The 25,830-nt window shown below is 42.8% G+C and overlaps 1 protein-coding gene across 1 annotated transcript in view; it reads right to left on the bottom strand.

The window, feature by feature from the left end:
- Positions 1-25,830, bottom strand: part of RTEL1 (regulator of telomere elongation helicase 1) — a 177,222-nt gene that overhangs the window by 32,076 nt on the left and 119,316 nt on the right. The window contains exons 26-29 of the mRNA XM_081323881.1: positions 21,654-21,816; positions 11,280-11,431; positions 7,739-7,837; positions 163-373 (exon numbers count right to left, since the gene is read on the bottom strand). Coding sequence (XP_081180007.1) covers positions 163-373; positions 7,739-7,837; positions 11,280-11,431; positions 21,654-21,816 — 625 coding nt within the window. The remainder of the gene's footprint in view (positions 1-162; positions 374-7,738; positions 7,838-11,279; positions 11,432-21,653; positions 21,817-25,830) is intronic.

Genomic DNA, 25,830 nt, shown 5'->3' with positions numbered 1-25,830 from the left:
CAAATGCAATCAGCAGAAGGAAGCCTTTGGAACTATATTAAAAAAAACAACCCAACAAAATATTAATCAAAGTATTAACAAAAGGAATGCAAGTGCTATTGAGTCCCTCTTTGTTATTCATACATACTATTGCTACAAGACAAACCTGGGCACTTCAAATACCTCGCATTAGGACGTGGGTGTTTTGGTCTTCTAAGAAAAGTCCACTCAACTGAAATAACATAGCATTGAAATCGTGTTTTCTTTTGTAGTGATGGAGGGTTTCTGAAAATACATCAAAATTTTGCTGGCTCAGAGATTTCTTCACTGCTGTCATAAAAGCAACAGCTCTGGCTGTCTTGGGGTCCGAAGAATCAGGTACCCCACTAGTTTGCTGTAAAATAAAAAAAGAGAGAGAGAGAGAGAGAGAGATCATTTTTCCCCCTCTCCATATATGCCCAGATTTTTTAGCCATCTTTATTTTAACTTTTTTTTTTCCTTCCCTTTAAATATCTTTACTGTCTAAATCCCCTCCAAATATTTCCCAGAACGAATTTCAGAATTGCAATTGCTACTGTGCTTATTTTATTTTTATTTATTTCTATCCCATGGTTATTATTTTTACAAATAACTCAAGGCAGTGAACATATGAAACATACCTTCCTCCTCCTATTTTCCCTACAACAGCCCAGTGAGGTGGATTAGGGAGGGAGGGAGGGAGGGAGAGAGAGAGAGAGAGAGAGAGAGAGAGAGAGAGAGAGAGAGAGAGAGAGAGAAGGAAAGAAAGAAAAAAAGAGAAAAAGAAAGAGAAAGACAGAGAGAGAAAGAGAGAGAAAGAAGGAAAGAGAGAAAAAGAGAAAGAGAAAGAAAAAGAGAAAGAAAAAAAGAGACAGACAGACACAGAGAGAGAGAGAAAGAAAAAGAAGAGAAAGAGAAAGAAAGAGAAAAAAGAGACAGAGAGAGAGAGAGAGAGAGAAAAAGAAGGAAAGAAAGAGAGAAAGAGAAAAAAAGAGACAGAGACACAGAAAGAGAGAAAGAGAAAAAAGAGACAGAGAGACAGAGAGAGAGAGAAAGAGAAAGAAGGAAAGAAAGAGAAAAAGAGAGAAAAAGAAAGAGAAAAAGAGGGGAAAAAGAGAGAGAGAGAGACAGAGAGAGAGACAGAGAGAGAGATTGGCCCAAAGTCATCCAGCTGGATTTCATGCTTCCAAGGCAGGACTACAACTCCTGGTCTGCTGGTGACTGCCCCAAAGTCACCCAGCCAGCTTTCAGGTCTAAGGTGAGACTCGAACTCATGGTCTCCCACTTTCTAGCCTGGTGCCTTAGCCCAGAGGCCCCCAACTTTTTAGGCACCAGGGACTGGTTCTGTGGGAAAAGGTTTTTCCACGGATCGGAGAGGGTGCGATTTCGTGGGCTGTCTGCATTCCATGGATGGGGCTTCGCTTGTTTCAATGGCCCAGTTTCTGGTATGCCGTGGCCCGGTGCCGGTCTTCGGACCGGGGGGCTGGGGACCTCTGCCTTAGCCAAGAGACCAAACTGGCCCTTAATTTATCTCTTATGCCCTAGTGAATATTTTAAATGTTATCCTTACTTCTAATCTTGCAGGCATCTGTATTCTGTGAAGAATGGCCTAGTTAAGACTTGAAGAAGGAAGAAACTTGTGGAATGTTTTGAGCATTTTCTCTCTGATGAGACATTTTGAATCTACTTGAGGCTGCTTTTTTCCTTAAGGCCCCAAATAGTTCCTTGTGGAGATAAGTAGATTGCAAACAGCCAAGATTACTAGGAAACGCTACCCTGAAGTAAATATGAGTTCAGGCAGATGAAAGGAACTCTGGGTCCTTCAATTCAAGCTTGTCGAATCATGCCAGCTATGATTCTCCTGAATTTCACCAAAATAAAGTCTGCTTCACCAAAATAAAGTGTGCTTCAAAAGCAAAACCATATAGAGTTCATGGCGGTAGTCTTACTAGGTCCTCAGCAGTGGAACGGCGGCTTGCCTTCGGAAGCTGCGGGTGCTCCATTACTGGAGGTTTGTAAGAAGAGATTTAAAAGCCTGTATCTAAAATGGTACAAGGCAGGGATAGGCAACCTTGGCTCTTTTATGACTCATGGACTTCAACTCCCAGAATTCCTGAGCCAGCCACGCTGAGGGGAAAGGGAGAGGTTTCCAAGCTGAGCCATGCTGGCTCAGGAATTCTGGGAGTTGAAGTCCACAAGTCATGAGGGGGCCATGGTTCCCCCATGCTGGCTCAGGAATTCTGGGAGTTGAAGTCCACGAGTCATGAGGGGGCCATAGTTCCCCCATGCTGGCTCAGGAATTCTGGGAGTTGAAGTCCACGAGTCATGAGGGGGCCATAGTTCCCCCATGCTGGCTCATGAATTCTGGGAGTTGAAGTCCACGAGTCATGAGGGGGCCATAGTTCCCCCATGCTGGCTCATGAATTCTGGGACTTGAAGTCCACGAGTCATGAGGGTGCCATGGTTCCCCCATGCTGGCTCAGGAATTCTGGGAGTTGAAGTCCACGAGTCATGAAGGGGCCATAGTTCCCCCATGCTGGCTCATGAATTCTGGGAGTTGAAGTCCACGAGTCATGAGGGGGCCATAGTTCCCCCATGCTGGCTCATGAATTCTGGGAGTTGAAGTCCACGAGTCATGAGGGGGCCATAGTTCCCCCATGCTGGCTCAGGAATTCTGGAAGTTGAAGTCCGCGAGTCATGAGGGGGCCATAGTTCCCCCATGCTGGCTCAGGAATGCTGGGAGTTGAAGTCCACGAGTCATGAGGGGGCCATAGTTCCCCCATGCTGGCTCAGGAATTCTGGGAGTTGAAGTCCACGAGTCATGAGGGGGCCATAGTTCCCCCATGCTGGCTCAGGAATTCTGGGAGTTGAAGTCCGCGAGTCATGAGGGGGCCATAGTTCCCCCATGCTGGCTCAGGAATTCTGGGAGTTGAAGTCCGCGAGTCATGAGGGGGCCATAGTTCCCCCATGCTGGCTCAGGAATTCTGGGAGTTGAAGTCCACGAGTCATGAGGGGGCCATAGTTCCCCCATGCTGGCTCAGGAATTCTGGGAGTTGAAGTCCGCGAGTCATGAGGGGGCCATAGTTCCCCCATGCTGGCTCAGTAATTCTGGGAGTTGAAGTCCACGAGTCATGAGGGGGCCATAGTTCCCCCATGCTGGCTGAGGAATTCTGGGAGTTGAAGTCCGCGAGTCATGAGGGGCCCATAGTTCCCCTATGTTGGCTCAGGAATTCTGGGAGTTGAAGTCCACGAGTCATAAAAGAGCCAAGGTTGCCTACCCCTGGTAAGGTCTCTTGCTTGAACACAAGATTGCAACTTCCAACTCTGACATTCTGTTCTGGGTGGCAATGAGGGCGTGAATTACCGTACAAGCAGTTCTTGACTTACAACAGTGTGTTTCACGGCCCTTTGAAGTTTCAAGGGCATTGAGAAAAAGCGACGCGACCATTTTTCACACTTACAACCCCTGCAGCATTTCCATGGTCACATGATCCAAAATTCAGATGCTTGGCAACTGACTCATTTCTATGACGGTTGCGGTGTCCCCGGGGTCGTGTAATGACCTTTTGCGACCTTCTGGCAAACAAAGTCAACGGGGAAGCCAGATTCACTTAACAACCATGTAATTCACTTAACAGCTGTGGCAAGAAAGGTCATAAAACCTGGCAAAATTCAATTAACAACTGCTGTTAAGCCCAGAACAAAACAGTTGTAGAGAAAGTGCTGATTCATGCATGTTGCAATTTACATTATGATTGGTTGCTGTTAAGTAGAAAAAGGGAGTTTCTTTTTTTTCCCCCTCTCTTCCACACGTTCTGTATACAGTTAATCCTCAACTTTCAACAGTTCATTTAGTGACTGTTCAAAGTTACCACAGCCCTGAAAAAAAAAGCGATTTACGGCCATTTTTCAGAGTTGCAACCTTTGCAGCATCCTCACGATCACGGGATCAAAATTCGGATGCTTGGCAACTGATCAATATTTATAACCACTGCAGTGTCCCAGGGTCACGTGAACGTGTTTTTTTTTGCGACCTTCTGACAAGTAAAGCCAATGAGGAAACCAGAGCCACTTAACAACCGGGTGGTCAACTTATCAACTGCAGTGATTCACTTAAGCAACCGTAGCAAGAAAGGTTGTAAAATGGGGCCAAACTCACTTAACCAGATGTCTCACTTAGCCACAGAAATTTTGGGCTCAATTTGGTAGTAAGTCAAGGACTACCTGTATTGCTTAGTGTGCCTCCTGATGTTCCTTACTATCTTATAATAATAATAATAATAATAATAATAATAATAATAATAATAATAATAATAATAATTTGGAAGGGACCTTGGAGGTCATCTAGTCCAACCCCCTGCTAAGGCAGGAAACCCTATACCATTTCAGACAAATGGCTGTCCGTTCTCTTCTTAAAAACTTCCAGTGTTGGAGCATCCACAGCTTCTGGAGGCAGGTGGTTCCACTGATTAATTGATCTAACTGTCAGAAAATTCCTCCTTAATTCCAGGTTGCTTCTCTCCTTGGTTAGTTTCCATCCGTTGCTTCTTGTCCTGCCTTCAGGCGCTTTGGAGAATAGCTTGACTCCCTCTTCTTTGTGGCAGCCCCTTGGATACTGGAAGACTGCTATCATGTCACCCCTCGCCCTTCTCTTCATTAAACTACACATATCCAATTCCAGCAACCGTTCCCTATATGTTTTAGCCTCCAGTCCTCCAATCACAATCTTGCGTTTTCCTGGACGATGACAAAGACTGCTGTAAGTCTGAATGGTAAATACGTTTATATATACCGTGTTTCCCCAAAAATAAGACTTGGTCTTATTTTGTTTTTGCCTCCAAAGGTCTTATTTTCGGGGTGTGTGTCTTTTCCACTCACCTCCGGCACCGACAGCCCTGCCCAGCTGGCCCACTTCCTTCTGTGGCTGAAGGAGCAGCTTCATTCTGCAGCTGAGAATGGAGCTCCAGCCAGCATTTCGCAGTCAGAGGCCTTTCCGGAAGGCCTTTGCAGCCGAGAATCGAGTTGCAGATTGAATCCATAGCTTGGTTCTCAGCTATGGAGGCCTTCCAGAAAGGCCTCTGCTATGTATATGTAAAAGACTACAAGTCTGCGTTGGTGTCTCTTGACTTCATCTGGACAGCTGCTGTGCAGTTCATTAACATCTGTCTGGCTTAGCAACGTAAATTTGGGTTCAATTGTGGTCGTAAGTGGAGGACTACCAGTAGACTTTCACCCCAAGTAAGGCCATAACTGGCCCATCAGCCAAACCTGGACAGAACACTCCCTGGCCATGTCTTCTGTCTAGTAGGATGTCTAGTAGGAGCAACAGGTCCAGGAGGAAACAAGGCAGACCCATCCAGAGACCACACAAGGTCACAAAGGAACACCAATGTACATATCAGAAGCTCCATCTGCTTCCTCCCTTCCAGACAGAATGCATACATCAGTGTCCCAAATGTGCTTTTTCACGAGGCAACGGGACTTTTTCTTTGAAGACGTTTCGCTTCTCATCCAAGAAGTTTCTTCCGCTCTTACTGGATGTCGGGGAATGGAAAGATTTATACTCCTTGCAGACAGCTGGTCATTTGCCTTCTTTTATAGAGTCAGGGAGGCCACCTGGAGGTTTGTGTGTCCTCAGGATCACCTGAGTGGTGCAAGTGGGCGTGGGGCCTTCTTGGAACTGCTGAAAGGGCTGTTTTGTAGACTGGAGATAGATGATATTGTATCCCGCTCCCTCCGTTGAGACAGAGAGAGCTGTTCAATTTTGACACAGGTGGCCTCTTTGAACCCTCTTTCAAACCAGCTGTCTTCTCTGTCCAATATGGACTTTGAAAGAGTGGCCTTTGTCTCTTAAATGCAGGTGGAGTGCTGATCTTGTCCTGAAGGGTATGTTCTCCTATGTTGTGCCATGAGTTTATGAAGTGGTTGTTTTGTTTCCCCAATGTACAGATCTGCACATGGCTCACTGCATTGTACTGCACATACCACTTTGCTCAGTTCGTGTCTTGGCTGTTTTATCCTTGGGGTGGTCAAGCTTCTGCCTTAGTGTATTTGTAGGTTTGAATTGTGCACGTATGTTGTGTTGGCTGAAGATACTCCTGAGTTTTTCCGACATCCCTGCAACGTGTGGAATGACAACGTTGCTTTGTTTATTGTCCTCTTCGTTGTCTATTATGGAGGAGCAACTGCTGGATCTTTTTCGGGGATTTGACAAAGGCCCACTTGGGAAAGGCCCACACATTTTAAGGGATTCCATGATGTGTTTGAGTTCTTTTTCTTTCCCCATCTTTGTTGTTAGGTGTCCAAATAATTGTCCTTAAGCATATCAACCAGACAAACACAGCTGCTGACTTGCGTCACATGCTGATTATGTTTATTTGCAGCTTAGTGTGTGCAGTAGTGCAAAATCTAACCCATTGGGCCAGCTGATGGTTCAGTGGAGAGGGAGCGACGACGATGAGGAATTTGATTCAAGAACCTAACAAAACAAGAACTACAAGAGAACTACAGTTGCGGCGGAAAAATATTTTACTTAGTGCTGAGGATCGAGCAAATTCTTGTAAGTACTTGGAGTATTAAGACATGGGCTATAAATAGTATATGCAGAAAGCTAGCATAAAATATTTAGAAGGAAGCTAGGAAATTGTCATGTTTAAGAGGAAGCAAAACGTAACACACTTGTTTGTACAGTCACTGTTTCCTACAGAGAAAGGAAAGGGGATGGAATAAGCACAACAGCTTTGGAATATCGGTAGTTCTTGACTTAACGTCCGCAACTGAGTTGAAAGTTTCTGTTGCTAAGTAATACAGTTGTGAGTTTTGCCACAGGGCTTTTCTTGCCACAGTTGTTAAGTGAATCATTGCTAAGCTAGTAACATGGTTACTAGCAGGTTAAGTGAATCTGACTTCCCCAATGATTTTGCTTGTCAGGTCACAAAAGGTGATCACATGACCCTGGGACACTGTTGTCATTGTCAAGCATCTGAATTTTTGCTCACGTGACCGTGGGGATGCTGCTGCAGTCACAAACGTGAAAAACGGTCATAAGTCACTTTTCTCAGTGCCACTGCAACTTTGAACAGCCGCTAAATGAACTGTTGTAAGTTGAGGACCACCTGTAATGAACATTGTGTAAAAGCCAGGCTCTTATGGACAGAGGTGACCCTATAAAGCAAGGCTTTAAGATCTGTGCATTTCAACTTGGTGGAGCAGTGGGCTAATGCCTCCTTAAGTAACACCAGCTGCCTGCAATTAGTGCAGGTTCGAGTCCCACCAGGCTCAAGGTTGACTCAGCCTTCCATCCTTCCAAGGAAGGTAAAATGAGGACCCAGATTGTTGGGGGCAATAAGCTGACTTTGTAATAATGCCACTTGGGGGGGGGAAAGCCCTAATAAGCAGGCATATACATAGAATGAAGGCTATTGCTAAGCACATTGATTTGTGCTTTAGATTGTAAGCCGCCCTGAGTCTTCGGAGAAGGGCGGGATATAAATGGGATTAAAAAAAAACAAACAAAACTCCCAGAATATCCCAGCCAGCATGGGAATTCCGGGAGCTGAAATCCACAGGTCTTAAAAGTTGCCAAGGTTGGAAACCCTGATATAAACAAGATTAAAGGCTGTAGGAGGAAAACACCTTTCCTCCACAACAGGTTAAGAGATTGTGAGAATGGGGGAAGTGGGGGGGTGTCATCTTTTTATTGGAAATACATCCTTTTATAGCCAATTCAAGTGCCACATACCAAACCGCTGACTATCTTGATTTTCTTCCTGCCACTGCCTTTCTGCTGATCCATCATTTTTTTTTCATACTGAAGGGACAGAGTTGACAGACGCTTCGCCTATAAAAGGAACAGGGTTGATAGCAAAGGTAAGCAATTTTTCAGAGATAATTCCAGGAGACCACAAAAACTGATTTGTCACTAAATCCTACAGTCAGTGGGGGAAAAAATCATTTGATTTGCGGGAAGACCCTTGAAGTGAAGAACAAAGCATTTATAGCTGATACTTGTAATTTATTTCTTTGTTCATTCATTCATTCATTCATTCAATATTTATATTTATACAGGTAGTCCTTGACCACAATTGAGCCCCAAATTTCTAATGCTAAGCAAGACAGCTGTTAAGTGAATTTTGCCCCATTTTATGACCTTTCTGGCCAAAATTATTTAGCGAATCACTGCAGTTGTTAAGTTAATAACACAGTTGTTAAGTGAATCTGGCTTCCCTATTGACTTTGCTAGTGAGAAGGTCATAAAAGGTGATCACATGACTCCGGGACACTGAAACTAAATAAATAAACTAATAAATACATGCCGGTTGCCAAATGTCTGAATTTTGATCACATGGCCATGGGGGGGAAATGCTACAATGGTCACTTTTTCAGAGCTGTTGTAACTTCAGATGATTACTAAATAAACTGCTATAAGTGGAGGACTATTTCTTTGCGGCTCATCTGGGAGGCTTACAGCACAGCATTTATAGTGCTTTATTCTTATTATATTCATATTGTTGATTGCTTTATTCTTTTTAACATTATAAGCCACACCCAGAATCACCTTGTGGTTGAGATGGGTGGAAAATAAATTTAATAAATGAAAAAATAAATAAAGCGTAAGCAGCGGAGGTGATTTAAGACAGAAACCCATGATTTGAGCAAGTGGGATTTCCCTCCTGAGAAATAAATGCTGACACTTAAGTGCCAAAGAACAGTCAAATTGTTCATCTCACACATCCTCTCCATGTTAAAAAAAATACAACCAAAACACTTGAGCGAGTACAGAAATTACTAGAAAGAAATCCAACTCAGAAAGGAAAAAAAAAGCAAAAGGTGAAACAGCAGAATCAAACATTTCTCAACTAAGCTGTACGATTAGCAGTGGAGCTAAGAAGAAGTATGCCGAGGTGGGGTGTGTGTGTGTGTGTGTTCTGCTTCTTCTGCAAATGTTTTAATCCTTAATCCATTTGTGAATCAGAGTTTTGTACTAGTTCAAGGGAAAGCAACCTGCTCCTTTTAAACTCTAACATTAAATCACAATATTGCCTAAGGGTTCAGGATGCCCTTACAAATTTAGAAAACTATTGTTGATACTAAAATATCTTCAATCAAACGGAAGACTTACTACGATTTATTTAGTGACTGTCCAAAGTTACAAATGGCACTGAAAAAGTGACTTACGACCTTTTTTTCACATTTATGACTGTTGCAGCACCCTATGGTCACGTAATTAAAATTGGGATGCTTGTAATTGGCATGTATTTATGACGGTTGCGTGTCCCGGGGTCATGTGATCCACTTTCGCAACCTTCTGACAAGCCAAGTCCATGGGGAAGCCAGATTCACTTAAAAACCGTGTTACTAACTTAACAACTGCAGTGATTTACTTAACAATTGTAGCAAGAAAGATCATAAAATGGGACAAAATTCATTTAACAACTGAATCGTTTAGGAACAGAAAATATGGGCTCAACTGTGGTCATAAGTCGAAGGCTACCTGTATAAAAGATATATTTTTTTAAAAAAAATGTATTTGATTTATTTAGTGCAGCATCTAGGTCAGGGGTATCAAACTGCCGGCCCACGGGCTGGACGCATCATCCGGAAGCCACGCCCAACCCATTTCCGGCAATGGCAAAACAGTCCTGATACGTCTTGCGACGTCACGTGACATCGCGGGTTTGACATGTCTGATCTAGGTCTTTCCCAAACACAAACTTCTCAAAACAGTTTACGATGAAATAAATATTATACCATGACTCATCCAGTGGTGGGATTCAAAGAGGTGAACAACCGGTTCTCTGTGCGGATGCCGCTTCTGGGCCTGGGCAGCAAAAAATTAGCTACCGGTTCTGCCAAAATGGTGCGAACCGGCTGAATCCCACCCCTGGACTCATCCTTCAATTTCAAGAGTTTTAAGGGAGAGAAAGGGAAAGAGAATGCCTGCCTTCCTTAATAGGTCAACTTCAGCCACCCAAATAAGCTCACTGAAGGCAGTGCCAGCTGGGGACCGCGGAAATTTAAGAGCAATGTATTTAGAGAACTGTTTATGAAAACTGATTTAAGAGTTACTGGAAAGATCACAGTATTTCCGGGTATCAAATTCTTGGCACTGAATGCATGGGAGTTCAAGTAGTTGTTAGAAGTGGACATATGACTAGGCAAAAATCTTCTAATTTCTCCACTATGCGGCAAGTGAGGTTCCTAAACAACAGCTAGAGCCAATCTTGAAAAATCAGCAGGGCAGACTTAGAAATTAATAATTAAGTTAACAAGTTAGGTAATCCAGATCTGTTTTATCATCCATCCATCCACCCACCCATCCAATGTATCCATCCATCCATCCATCCATCCATCCATCCATCCACAGTATCTATCTCTGTCTAATTTTTAAGACTCTATCATCTATCTATCTATCTATCTATCTATCTATCTATCTATCTATCTATCTATCTATCTACCTACCTAATTTTTAAGACTCTATTTATCTGTGTCTCTGTCTGCCTAATTTTTAAGACTCACTCACTCACTCACTCACTCACTCACTCTATCTATCTATCTATCTAATCTATCTATCTCCCTCTCTGTCTGCCTAATTTTTAAGACTATCTATCTATCTATCTATCTATCTATCTATCTATCTATCTATTATCTATCTATCTATCTATTATCTATCTATCTATCTATCTATCTATCTATCTATCTATCTATCTATCTATCTATCTATCTTATCTATCTGCCTAATTTTTAAGACTCTATTTATCTGTCTCTGTCTGCCTAATTTTTAAGACTCACTCACCCTATCTATCTATCTATCTATCTATCTATCTATCTATCTATCTATCTATCTATCTATCTATCTATCTATCTATCTATCTATCTATCTAATCTATCTATCTCCCTCTCTGTCTGCCTAATTTTTAAGACTATCTATCTATCATCTATCTATCATCTATCTATCTATCATCTATCTATCTATCATCTATCATCTATCTATCTATCTATCTATCTATCTATCTATCTATCTATCTATCTATCTATCTATCTATCTATCTATCTATCTATCTATCTATCTCTATGTATTTGTCTAACTATCTGTTTAATTTTTAAAAGATACCCAGGGCATCTTCCGAAACAGCCTTTAAAGCATGAATATCGTTGTGAGAAAACTCACAGAAAATTAAAGGCAGGAGAAAGCTTATGTTTGTGTCACTGCCACCCACATCACAGAAATTCTATATAAAGGAGACCTAAATGTGCTCGGCCAATCCAGCGCCTGTGCATACCGATTCCTCTCCTGGCCAGCATTTCCCCTGGTTTGTTTCATTAAAGCTTTTATCGTTGTGCTCCAGGGCATCCAAGAGGCCTGCAGGCTGCCTTCTGGAAGAGGATGATGGGCCCTGCTCATAGGCCATGTATGCCCCAGCTTCTCCGTTACCTGAGACAAGAAACAGAGCCTGATTAATGCATTTCGAACAACTTTGTTTCTTTGTATTCTACTAAGGCAGGGTCCCCAACCTTGGCAACTTTAAGACTTGTGGACTTCAACTCCCAGAATTCCCCATTCTGGGAGTTGAAGTCCACAGGTCTTAAAGTTGCCAAGGTTGGGGACCCCCTGTACTAAGGGACAGGAAATGAAGTGAAAGAGGAGCAGATCCAATTGGTCCAATATGTTAAGAATATGTTAAGATATTTAATTTAATTCCTGGAGTAAAGCGTATAATGGGCCAGGACACACAGTGGTAGTCGACCAATTGGAGAGGGCGGGCTCCTGCGTGAGGCAATCTGTGCTGGGATTGGTTGTTTTGGGTGTGGAGGGGGCGTTTCCCTCCACATGCAAGAGAGAGAGTTGAGTTGCACTTGTGTGTGCACGCTGTCCACCTCTCGTGCAGCCCAGTTCCAAATAGGCCATGGCCCGGGGGGTTGGGGATTCCTGGTTTAAAACAGTGAATCGTAAAAGTCACGGAACCAAAAGTAAATGACAACACAAGAAAAACCAATTATGGTAAAAGCAATTATTTATTTTATATTTATTTTTATTTTATTAAATTTATATACCGCCCTATTCCCGTAGGACTCAGGGTGGTTTACAAACATACAAAAATTAAAGTGCATTAGAAATAAAGCAAATTATCTGCTGCCTTAGACAAATGGCTGTTGAATGACCTTTTGTAGCCCATTGCTGAGCTGGGTCCAAGCTGGCACGGATGATGTTACCTAGTTTGGTAATGAAACCTTTGCAACAACCAAGCTCAGAGAGCACCAAGGACCCCTCATTTCAAACCCAAGCTACAAATATTCTTGGTTATTGGTAACACAATTATGAAGCATGCAAATGGAATGATTTGGTGTACATGGTGTACAATTTGTACAAAACCACAATATAAATTAATGGGGCTGAATAGCCAGGAATGTTTCTTTTTTTTTTATTGAAAAGTTTTATCATACATTTTATCTTTAACAAGCCCCCCTACCCCTCCCCTATCCCTCCCTCCTTACCCCTCCCCCCCCCGACTTCCCAGAGCTAAGTACAAGGTATAAAAAACAAAAAAAAAAGAATCATAAACAACCATATGCTAACAACCGTAAACTCTAAAATCTATCACTCTCTAGCTCATATAGGATAACTACAAACACTATTAATATAAAATATATAAAAAAAGAAAAAAAAAGAGAAAAGAAGGAAAGACTTATTCAAATGCTACATGAAACTTTTTAGTCCCATATTTGTTCTGGATATACTCAATCCATTTTCTCCACTCCATAAGATAGCGTTCTTGCGAATGATCTTTCAAATAGGCCGATATCTTTGCCATCTCTGCCAGGTCAGAAAACTTTAAAGTCCATTCTTCTATAGTCGGCAGTTCCTCCTTCTTCCAATACTGACCTATTAAGAGTCTTGCTGCCGTAATTAAATTCAACATCAACTTAGTGTCCACAACTGTTGCATCTGTAATTATTCCCAACAAAAAAAGTTGCGGACAAAACTTTATCCTCTGTTTAAAAATCTTCTGCATGTTCCACCAGACTTTTATCCAAAAAGCCTTAACCTTTTTACAAGTCCACCATATGTGAAAATATGTTGCGTCTTCGTCACCGCACCTCCAACATTTAGGCTGATAATTCGGATACATACTTGCAAGCTTTTTAGGATCTAAATGCCATCTATAAAACATTTTGTAAAAATTCTCTCTTAGATTTTGAGCTTGTGTAAATTTTACGTTCCTCACCCAAATCCTTTCCCACGTATCCATTGTAACAACTTCTTGGATATTTTGGGCCCATTTAATCATACAATCTTTAACAAGCTCTGTTTCTGAGTCAATTTCTATCAATGCAAGATATATCCGTTTGATATGTGCTGGTCCCTGATTTCTAATTTGCTTTATCAAATTTTCATCAGTCATTGTAAAACCAATTTTCTGGTCTTCTTTCCACCTGGCCCGTAGCTGAGTATATTGAAACCAATTTTGAACAACCTTCTCTTCTCGCAAGAGGCTATATGATTTCAAACTCCAGACATTTCTTTCCAAGCTCAGAATCTCCTTGTATGTAGTCACATCATGTTTGAAACCAGCATGTATATTTTCTATTGCGTGTTTTGGAATTGCCCACAGTGGTATTTTGCAATCTAGCTTATGTCTATACTTCTTCCAAACTCTCAACAATGCCTGTCTTAGAATATGCACTCTAAACACATTGTCTACCTTCTTGTCATACAACAAATATGCATGCCAGCCAAACAACAAATCGTGGCCCTCAAGATTTAATAATCTCTCTTGTGTCAAATTAATCCAATCACTTATTCCTACTAATGCAGCAGCTTCATAGTATAGTTTAAGATTGGGCATTTTAAGACCACCTCTCTCACAAGTATCCTGCATAATCTTAAATTTAACTCGTGGCCTTTTCCCTGCCCAAACAAATTTATTGATACCTCGCTGCCATTCCTCCAAATTAGAATCTTTCTTAAGAATCGGTATCATTTGAAATAAAAATAGAAATTTAGGCAGGACGTTCATTTTCACTGCTGCGATCCGTCCCAACAAGGACAATTGCAATTTTTCCCAACTCTCCAATTCTTTTTGAATTTTCCCCCATAGTTTTTCATAATTATTTTTATATAACTTTGTATTAGAGGGCGACAAAAGCACCCCCAAATATTTAACCCTTTTAACAATCTCAAATCCAGTTAATCCTTCTAAGAGAGCCTTTTGCGAAACTGTCATATTTTTGGCCAGAATTTTGGTTTTCTGTATATTAACTTTAAATCCAGAAACCTTCCCGTATTGTGTTATTATCTCCATCAGGTCCACAACAGAGTTCTCTGGCTGGGTCACTGTAACAACCAGATCATCTGCGAATGCTCTCAATCTATAATCCTGATCTCTAATTTGTATACCCTTAATTTTTTCCGAATTCCGTATTTTAACCAATAATATCTCTAATGTTAACACAAATAACAAGGGCGATAACGGACACCCTTGCCTTGTGCCCTTCTCAATATTACATGCTTCTGTCAGACTATTATTAACTATAATTCGGGCAGTTTGTTTTTGATATAATGCCCTAATCGGTTGTAAAAAATTTTCCCCAAAATCCATTTTGTCTAAAACTTTCATCAAAAATTGCCAATTCAATTGATCAAAAGCTTTTTCAGCATCTAGAAAGATTAGCACCGCAGGGATCTGGTTGTTCCTTTCCAAAAACTCTAACACATCAACTATATGCCTCACATTATTTTTCATTTGCCTACCACTAATAAACCCCGTTTGGTCCCCATGAATCACCTGTTGCAGAACCCTCATCAGTCTATTAGCCAACACCTTAGCAAATATCTTATAATCTGTATTTAAAAGCGATATCGGTCTATAATTTTTAACTTGAGTAGCATCTTGGTCTTCCTTCGGAATCAAGGAAATAAAAGCTGTTCTCCAAGACGGTGGCACCTTTCCCCCCCTCTGGATTGTCTGGAACAGTTCCTTTAACGGTTTCATCATCTCTAATTGTAAATTTTTATAATAAGCCGCAGACAAACCATCCGTACCTGGTGCTTTATCCATCTTCAATTCCTTAATTGCTGTAAAAATTTCTTCTTCTGTAATTAATTGATTAATCCCCTCTTTTTGTGCTTGCGTAAGAACCGGGATGCTAGCATTCTCCAAATATATATCAATGTCTTTTTCATTAATCTTCTCCTTAGCATATAATTTAGAATAAAAATCCACAAAAGCATCCTTGATAAGGTCCTGTTGAAACACAACCCTTCCTTTATGCTCAATTTTGTCTATATTAGAAGCCCTTTGCTTTTTCCTCAATCTATAAGCTAACCATCTACCTGGTTTGTTGGCGTTGCAAAAGGTATTATGCCTGGCAAACCGCAAATTGGTTGCCACTTGGTCAGCCATTAATTTATCAAATTGTCCTCTTAACAGTTTAATAGCCTCCTTAATCTTCACATCCTCTGAATTCAAAATCAAAGCCTTTTCTTTTTCCTTTATTTCGTTCTCCAGTTCTTTCCTCCTAGCTTCCACAGCACGTCTATGTTTATTATTCATATATATCAACACCCCTCTCATATAGGCCTTACTAGCATCCCAAACCATGTCCATAGAGGTGCCCTTATTCATATTCATTTCAAAAAAATCCTTCATCCGCTGTTTGCATTCTTCCAGATTTCTCTGATTTCTAAACAAATTCTCATTTACGCGCCACGAGCGCCTGTCTCTATTCTCCTTATCAATCTCTAGCCAAACTGGGCTGTGATCAGAAATATTTCTTGCACAAATCTTCACCTTCTTAGTCCTTAAAAAAAAATCATTAGTCAACAAAATAAAATCGATCCTGGAAAAAGATTGATGTCTGTCAGAAAAAAAAGTATAATCCTTTTCCTGCAAATGTCTCTCGCGCCAAATATCTCGCAGTTCCAAGTCATCCTTCATTTCAAAAAAGGATTTAGGCAGTCTAGCATGACTTGGGACGCGCTTAAAAGCTCCAGCCTTCTCCATCTGTACATCCAAAACACCATTCCAATCCCCCATAAAAATAAAAGATTTATAATCCAACTGGGTAAGCTTTGTATGAAGTAAACTAAAAAAGTCAGCTTGTTGTTGATTAGGAGCATATAATCCAACTAAAAGCGTCTTTTTACCTTCTAGCAGCAGCTCTATCATAACGTATCTTCCATGCTTATCTGCTTCAATTAAGTCTGCTGTTAAAGCACTTTTAACATAAACAACCACTCCATTTTTCTTATTCATTGCAGAAGCAACAAATTGCGTACCCAACCTTGAGTTCGATAAATACTTTTGATCCACAACCCTAATATGCGTTTCTTGCAAACATATAACATCTATCTTGAATTGTTTTAAATATTGAAAAACTTTCTTCCTCTTCTGTGGTGAATTTAGTCCATTAACGTTCCAAGTTAAAAATTTAGTTGTCATGCATATCATCCCAAAGCTCTTGGAGCACTGCTTTGATAGGACTATCTTTTTTAGGCCGTGCTCCTCCCACTGCTTGGCTATAAGTACGTTGTGGAAGTTCCATAGACTTCTGCTGATCTTGTTCTTTTATTTTTTTTGATCGTTTTAAAGCAGCACGCGTCACCCTCTGCTCTCTAGGATCATCCAAAGAAGTTGTAGCTTGATCTCCTCCAGCACCGTTCTCCTCTGTCTGTCCATCTTCAGCCTCTTGATGTTCTCCTTCTCCAGATCCCTTTGCAGCTTCCAGAAGTGATAATGGGGTTGCTTTTAAAACGTTATTGTAAAAATCACGCGCCTGCATCACAGTAACCAGACGGTACCTTTTACCTTCATGCATCACCATCAACCCAACTGGAATCTCCCATCTGAACCTTATATCTCGTTGCTTGAGCTCTTGCACTAAAAATGTAAAATCCTTCCTTCTCCTTAAAATCTTTGGAGGAATTTCTTTTAGAACCAAAACTTCTTGATCAGCAATCACAACTTTAGAATCATAGGCAGCTTGTATAACTTCATCTCTAATTTCCCTCTTTGCAAAATAAACAACCACATCTCTAGGCAGCTTTCTCTGTCTAGCAATCCATGAATTCACACGAAACAGTTTATCCATGCCTCCCTTTATTTCAGATGCTGGCTGATTCAATACCACTTCCAGAGCCTCAGAAATCAGCTGCTTTAGATCTTCCTTAATATTCTCTTTTAAGCCTCTGATTCTAACAGCAAACTGCATCTGGTAATATTGAGCAAGACTCAATTCTCTGTCCATTTTGTCTCTTAAATCTTCATTCTCCAATACTTTTGCTTCTAATATGGCATTCTTTTGAGTCAAATCTTCCACTTTTTCATCCAAATCTTCCACACATTCAGCCACTTTATGCACTGAAGTCAAAATGTCTACCTTCATCACACTGAACTTCTGTTCCATCCTCTCTTCCATTCTCTCCTCCAATTTCTCCAATTTCTCCTCCATCTGTGCAAATTTATCACCCATTGATTCCAGAATTACCTGGGCATGTTTTTCAAGAGCATCTTGTAAATCCTTCGGTGTCAATACATCAGGAGGATGCAGCGCCTGCAATGATGATTGTTGCACCGGAGAAGTTCCAGCACTCCGAAGAGTTTTTGGGGGAGGTTTAGCCGCCATCTTTTACTTTCACTTGTGACGCACTTTCACTTTAAGTTTAAAAAGTCCATCAAGCTCGAGAATAAAATATAATAACCCTCTTCACCTTTTCCTCTTGTACCGCTCTGCCTGCTCCTTTTATTCCATAGTCCTTCCTTCAGGCAGGGGTGGTCGCAAACGCCTGGCTCTGCTCCAAGAAATCCGGAGCAGAGACGCTGACCAGCTGGGAGCAACCCAGGCTACGGGGGAGTTCGATCCTTCAGCCGCCCAAGCTACAAGCTCAGGCGGCCCCGGAGAACTCGACCCCTACCTGGGGCCTCACCCCCTCCTCTTCTCCCGAGGAGGGGGCTTCAAATTCACCCGAACAGCTGATCGGCGCTGTTTCGGGTGAAAATTACTCAGCTGAGCCGCGGGCAGCCCGGGAAGGCTGTCTCCGGCGCCGCGCAGCCACCAGAAGCCGGCATCTTCCTATTTCTATAACCACAGGTTGTCCCAGGAATGTTTCATCTGTTGCAGGATGTCTCAGAACTTGAAAGACTAAACTTTCCATGAATAAAAAAAGGCAAATGAAACAGCTGGACCAAGCCAACATGCAGTTATTTTGAAACTGTGCCTCATGCAATGTCATCGTTACACTGGACTTTACAAAAGGACACAAAATTAACACTTGCATGTCAGGAACTGTATCACTGTTGCTGTTTGCTACACTTAGTTTGTTAAGATTTTTATCTTGCCTTTATTATTTTTATAAGTAACTCAAGGCAGTGAACTTACCTAATATTCCTTCCACCTATTTTTTCCACAACCAAGCTGCATTGGGTGCTAGTTAGCTTCTGGGTCCAATTCAGTGTGTTGATAATGGCCTTTAAAGCCCAACTTGGCATGGGGGCTAGGTTACCTGCAATTTCTCCTTAGTTCTAGGTTGCTTCTCTCCTTGATGAGTTTCCATCCATTGCTTCTTGTCCTGCCTTCGGGTGCTTTGGAGAATAGCTTGACTCCCTCTTTTTTGAGGCAGCCCCTGAGATACTGGAAGACTGCTATCATGTCCCCCCTTGTCCTTCTCTTCATTACATACCCAATTCCAGCAACCGTTCCTTATATGTTTTAGCCTCCAGTCCCCTAATCATCTTTGTTGCTCTTCTCTGTACTCTTTCCGGAGTCTCAACATCTTTTTTACATCGTGGTGACTAAGACTGGATGCAGTATTCCAGGTGTGGCCTTACCAAGGCCTTGTAAAGTGGTATTAATACTTCACGTGATCTTGATTCTATCCCTCTGTTAATGCAGCCTAGCACTGTGTTGGCTTTTTTGGCAGCTGCAGCACACGGCTGGCTCCTATTTAAGTGATTGTCCACTAGGACTCCGAGATCCCTCTGGACTGGTCAAGGGAAGAGGGCCAGGTAAAAGAGGGTGGAAAGTGTAACTTTTGTGTGGAAATCTTCAGATTCAGCTTTACTTTCGCTGCAACCCTTTAATTTTAGTAAAAGAACCTAACCCTTCAATCAAATGGAGTTGAGGGTCTTTCTTTCCCACATGTCCAAGCAAGGGCAGGTCTGACAAAGGGTACTGAAGATGAGATAAGAAACAGGCTTCAAAAGAAGGGGCAGCTTAATAATAAGATACAGGGACGCGGTGGCTCAGTGGGTTAGGACGCTGAGCTTGTCGATCAGAAGGTCGGCAGTTTGGCGGGTCAAATCCCGAGTGCCGCGTAGCAGAGTGAGCGCCTGTTACTCGTCCCAGCTTCTGCCAACCTAGCACTTCGAAAGCACATAAAAAACGCAAGTATAAAAATAGGGACCACTACGGTGGGAAGGTAACAGCGTTCCGTGCACCTTTGGCGTCTAGTCATGCCGGCCACATGACCACGGAGACATCCTCGGACAAGCGCTGGCTCTTCGGCTTTGAAACAGAGATGAGCACCGGCCCCTAGAGTCGGAAACGACTAGCACGCATGTGCGGGGGAACCTTTACCTTTACCTTTAATCTTTGCTTACAACCATTCACTGAGTGATCATTTGAAGTTGCAACAACGCTTTAAAAAAAAAAGGCTTATGACCGGTTTTCACACATTTGCAGCATCTTGTGATTAAAATTCTGATGCTTTTGGCAACCGGCATGTATTTATGACAATTGCACTTGTTCCGGGATCATGCAATCGCCATTGGTGATCTTCCCAGCTGGCTCCCAACAAACAACGCCAAATGGGGAAAGAGATTTGCTTAACAACTGATGATTCACTTAATGACTGCAGCGATTTGCTTTACCCACTGTGGTCAAAAGGTCGTAAAATGGGGCAAAACTCACAACAATTGTCTTGGTTATCCGTGGAAATTTTGGGCTGAATTGTGACTGTAAGTTGAGGTCTACGTAAAGCACAAGATTACAAAGAGAGAGGAAGGCAAGTAAAATCACTATTTCCCCCCCCCCCTCGAAGAAGACCCTCATCTATGTCTTCTTTAACAACTGCCTTGCTTAGCAACGGAGGTTTTAAGGTTTTAAGGTTTTAAATGGAGGACCTTCTGTACTCGGGTTTCCAGAAATACAGGTAGCCCTCAGCTTATTTATTTATTTATTTATTTATTTATTTATTTGTTTGTTTGTTTGTTTGTTTGTTTGTTTGTTTTATATACCGCCCTTCTCCCGGAGGACTCAGGGCGGTGTACAGAGCAATAAAGTAAGAATACAATAAAGCAATAAAGTGAGAAAATTTTAAAACCCAAATCCATCAGGCCAGGCCGGCTTGTTGGAATAGATAAGTTTTTAGATCACGCCGGAAGGAGCGAAGGTCGGGGGCCATCCGGATTTCAGCTGGTAAGCGGTTCCAAAGGATTGGTGCACCCACCGAGAATGCTCTCCCCCTGGGGGTCACCAGCCGACATTCTCTGACCGGTGGCACCCTGAGGAGGCCCTCTCTGTGGGAGCGCACAGGACGGAGGGGTGTTGACGCTGGCAGTAGGTGCTCCCGTAGGTAATCCGGACCCATGCCATGTAGGGCTTTGTATGTCATCACTAGCACCTTGAATTTCACCCGGAAGGCAACTGGAAGCCAGTGCAGCTCATGGAGGAGAGGTGTAATATGGGAGTATCGGGAGACCCCCAAAAGCACTCGTGCAACTGCACTCTGCACCTGCTGAAGCTTCCGAGTGGTTCTCAAGGGCAGCCCCATGTAAAGAGCATTGCAGTAGTCCAGACGAGAGGTCACGAGCGCATGAGTGACCGTGCATAAATCATCCCGGCTTAGATAGGGCCGCAACTGGCGCACCAGGCGAACCTGGGCGAAAGCCCCCCTAGTCACAGCTCCTATGTGGTCTTCCAAGGTGAGCCGTGAATCTAGGAGGACTCCCAAGTTGCGAGCCCTATCTACGGGGGGTAATAACTCGCCCCTGATATTAAGAGATGGAATATTCTGAATATCTTGACATGCCGGCATGTACAGCCATTCAGTCTTGTCCGGGTTGAGTTGAAGCCTGTTCCTCCCCATCCATTCCCGGACCGCTTCCAGGCAACGGGACATCACGTCGAGGGCATCACTGATGTGGTTTGGGGTCGAGATGAAAAGCTGGGTGTCATCAGCATACTGATGATAACCCACTCCAAAACCACGGATGATCTCACCTAGCAGCTTCATATAGATGTTAAACAGGAGAGGTGAGAGGACCGACCCCTGAGGAACTCCATAAATGATCACAACTGAGCCCAAGACTTCTGCTGTTAATCCTAACCACCTTTCTCGCCACAGTTGTTAAGTGAAGCACTGATGGTTAAGATAATAGCACGGTTGTTAAGTGGCTTCCCCATTGATTTGGCTTGTCAGAAGGTCACAAAAGTTGATCACGTGACCCCCGGACACTGCAAATGTCATAAATTACGAGAAAACTGCCAAGCGTCTGAATTTTTGTTCCCGTGACCATGGGGATGCCGCCAGGGTCGTTAAGTGTGAAAAACGGTCCCAAGTCCCTTTTTTTCAGTCCCGTTGTAGCTTTGAGCAGTCATTAAATGAACTGTTGTAAGTTGAGGACGCCTGTACATGTTAAAGAGAGGGATATACTGACCGATCCGCTTCCTTTTCAGACTAGGAACGTGGTCTTCCAAGACGCTGGCTTTGGGCCCAGTAGGGAACTGCTTGCAGGGAGCAAAAGACGACGCAGAGGGAGATTCATTGTCTTCTGCAGTGACAGAAGAAGAAAGATGGCGAGGAGGGGGCGCCCCTGGCATCTGTGCAGAAATGAGAAACATTACATTATAGGGAGACGATTTTATTTCTTTTTTAATATAGATTTTATTAGTTTTTATAGGGTTAGGGATAAGATGGGGTTAGGGTTAGGGTTGGGGTTTTTCCAAATAACATTTTCAATATTTAGCAAACAGCATAGTGTCTGGGTACATGTATTTAACTAACAATAATAGATATAGTCGGCAGTTTGGCGGGTCGAATCCCGAGTGCCACGTAGCAGAGTGAGCGCCTGTTACTCGTCCCAGCTTCTGCCAACCTAGCAGTTCGAAAGCACGTAAAAATGCAAGTAGAAAAATAGGGACCACTCCGGTGGGAAGGTAACAGCGTTCCGTGCACCTTTGGCGTCTAGTCATGCCAGCCACATGACCACGGAGACGTCCTCGGACAAGTGCTGGCTCTTCGGCTTTGAAACGGAGATGAGCACCGGCCCCTAGAGTTGGAAATGACTAGCACGCATGTGCGGGGAAAACTTTACCTTTAATAGATATAGTTAATTATCATAAACAATATGTTAATTAATCACAATAGCCTCCTTCTTACCAAGATATGTTCAAAATTACCTATCACGTTCCTTTCTCTCTGACTCATTTTTCTAGCCATTGATAGAAATTATCCCATGTTCTAAAGTACACGGAATTTTCTCTTTAATCTTTAGTCAACCTATCCATTTCTGCACACTCTAGAATTTTCTTAATTAGTACTTCTTCAGTTGGTAAAGTTTTCCTTTTTTCAATGTTGGGCAAATACAATTCTTGCTGCCGTTAATAGGGGTAGTATTAGATATCTGCAATCTTTCTCAGAATTGGCTCCTATTATTCCTAACAGAAATAATTCTGGTTTAAAGTCTATTTATTTTTCAGTCATTTTCTCCAACCATAAATGTATTTTAACCCAAAATCTTTTTGCTTTGGGGCGTGTCCACCAGATACGATAATAACTATCTGGTCTTTGTATTTCCAACAGCTGTTTGAAGTATTCTTAAACATTTTTGCTACTCTCCCTGGTGTCATATGCCATCTGTAAAACAATGGAACGCTAACCAGCATTTTCTGTCCTCTGCATTCAGAGGGGTGGCTGAAATTGTTGGCAATGAGGCAGGAGACTTGAGAAGCTCTAAAAAAGTTCTAAAAAGGGGGAGGGCAATCCAGAAATCTACAGCCTGCATGTTCTAATACAGAAGATGCCACTGCTGCGTCGTTTTTTGCCTCTGGTTTGTTATTTTTGTACCTAAAGCTGTTTATATTTATAATTTTTTTTTGAACGGGAAGCTGGTCTGAGTCACTGCAGAGTGAGATGGGTACCATGTAAAATGTGATCAACGAATATTATAAACGAATATTTTGACATACCCTTACTTCTTTTTAGAAACAAAGGTCTTTCTGGCATCGAGATATTACCTAGTTTGGGTAGTGAAATGTTTGCAAGAAAACAACCCAGCTCAGAGAGCACCAAGACTCCACTGTTCTCCTCTTCTTCTCCGCAAACCCCACTTCCCTTCTAGCACTGATGACGTTAACTTAAGTTTGGTAATGAAACGTCTGGAAGAAAACAACCCAGGTCAGAGAGTACCAAGGACTCCTCATAAATCTGTTATCAAATACGGTATTACTGAATACAGCTGCTCAAGGCCATTTCTTGTTGTTAGTTGCGAAGTCGTGTCCGACCCATCACGATCCCATGGACAACGTTCCTCCAGGCCTTCCTGTCCTCCACCATCTGCTGTAGTCCATTTAGGCCAGGGGTGTCAAACTCAATTTCATTCATTCATTCATTCATTCATTCATTCATTCATTCATTCATTCATTCATTCATTCATTCATTTATTTATTTATTTATTTATTTTTTATTTTAATTCCATTTATATCCCGCCCTTCTCCGAAGACTCAGGGCGGCTTACAAGCTTAGCAGTAGCCTTCATTCTATGTATATGCCTGCTTATTAGGGCTTTCACACACACCCCAAGCGGCATTATTACAAAGTCAGCTTAATTGCCCCCAACAATCTGGGTCCTCATTTTACCTACCTCGGAAGGATGGAAGGCTGAGTCAACCTTGAGCCTGGTGGGATGCGAACCTGCAATAATTGCAGGCAGCTGGTGTTACTTAAGGAGGCATTAGCCCACTGCTCCACCAAGGCACCAGCATTGTGGTTGCCCTTAGGGGGCCGGGTGGGTATGGCCAGGGTGGGCGTGGCCTACTGGGTGGGTGTGGCTAGAGTGCGTATGGCCTACTGCGTGGGCATGGCCAGCTCTACATCATTCGCATCAAGGGTGCCTATGGGGGCCTGGGCAGGAGTGGGACAGATCTGAGGGTCTCTGGGCCAGGGCCAAGGCAGCGGGGGTCATTCCCTCACTGTTTCCAGGACGGCTTTGCGGGCCACATGAAACCACTTCGCGGGCCGGATCCGGCCCCCGGGCCTTGTGTTTGACATGTCTGATTTAGGCTCACACCTACTGCTTCAGTGACTCCATCCAGCCACCTCATTCTCTGTCGTCCCCTTCTTCTCTTGCCCTCCATCTTTCCCAGCATTAGGCTCTTCTCCAGGGAGTCCTTCCTTCTCATTAGGTGGCCAAAGGATTTGAGTTTCAGCTTCAGGATCTGGCCTTCTAAAGAGCAGTCAGGGTTGATCTACTCTAGGACTGACCGGTTTGATCGCCTTGCAGTCCAAGGGACTCGCAGGAGTCTTCTCCAGCACCATAGTTCAAAGGCCTCAATTCTTTGGCGCTCGGCCTTTCTTATGGTCTAGCTTTCACTGCCATACATTGCAGCTGGGAAGACCATAGCCTTGACTATACGCACTTTTGTTGACAGGGTGACGTCTCTGCTTTTTAGTGTGCTGTCTAGATTTGCCATGGCTTTCCTCCCCAGGAGCAAGCGTCTTTTAATTTCTTGGCTACAGTCCCCGTCTGCAGTGATCTTGGAGCCCAGGAAAATAAAATCTGTCAAGGCAATTTAGTGGCCTTTTATACAGTAGGTCTATACAGGGATGCTCCCCCTTCAGATATGACAGCCTTCTACTGTCCCTTCTTTTAATGTCTGATCAGAAACTTCACTCAGGCCTTCCTGCTATGCATATTAGAAAATAAATGTTTTATTCATTTTATGTAGTTATTACGTTTATATGCCACCCATCTCACTCATAAGGAGATTCTGGGCAGCTAGCAAAGGGTGACATGCTCGTTTCAATCGATTGTTTTCAGATATCATTTTAGTACATGAGTTGTTACGCATTTTAAAATATTCTCTTGGAAACTGCTTTGAGATGCTTTGGCATTAGAATTGGTACGTATGCACGCATGCACACAGACTGTATCTTGGCAGTAAATAGGAATCTCTCACTTATAAAGCATAATGATCTGATAGCTTGCAATTAAATTTAGTTACATAGTTATAGAAGACTTCTAAGGGATTTTGGAGGTCTTCTAGTCCAGGGCTTTTCAACCTTTTCACCCATTGTGCCACTTTTAGGATACGGCAACATCCGAGTACCCCCAGTTGCCTAGCAAGGTGTCAAAAACATGACCAAAAAAAAAAAAAGGAAAAAAAGTGATGAAGTACAGGTAGTCCTCGACTTACAACAGTTCACTTAGTGACTGATGGAAATTACAATGGCACTGAAAAAAGTGCCCCCCAAGCCACAGCCAAGCAAGACACCTGCCTGCCCGCCCGGCGGCGCTCTTCCTCCTGTCCGAGGTTTTCATTGTTGTGAGCATTTCTGTTGAGGATTGGCAGCGGGGGTGGGGTAGGGGGTGTTTGGTTTTTATTCCCCCCCAATCTGCTGGGTGGTTGCAGCGGGTTTTGGTCACTTCACATGACCCTGGGACACTGTGACCGTCATAAATATCAATCAGTTGCCAAGCATCTGAATGTAAATCACAAGACCCTGGAGATGCTGCAACATTCCGGCTGATCGGCGCTTCTTCTGGGCTCAGCAGATGTGCCGGGATCAGCGCCGAGCTCCAGCTGGAGCCTGGTGCTGATCCAGGCGCTTCCGCT

The sequence above is a fragment of the Vipera berus genome (assembly GCF_964194415.1).
Source record: "Vipera berus genome assembly, chromosome: 3".
In the NCBI taxonomy this organism is placed as follows: Eukaryota; Metazoa; Chordata; class Lepidosauria; order Squamata; family Viperidae; genus Vipera; species Vipera berus.
The sequence above is the reverse complement of the archived record's forward strand: the minus strand, read 5'-3'. Positions and strand labels throughout refer to the sequence as shown.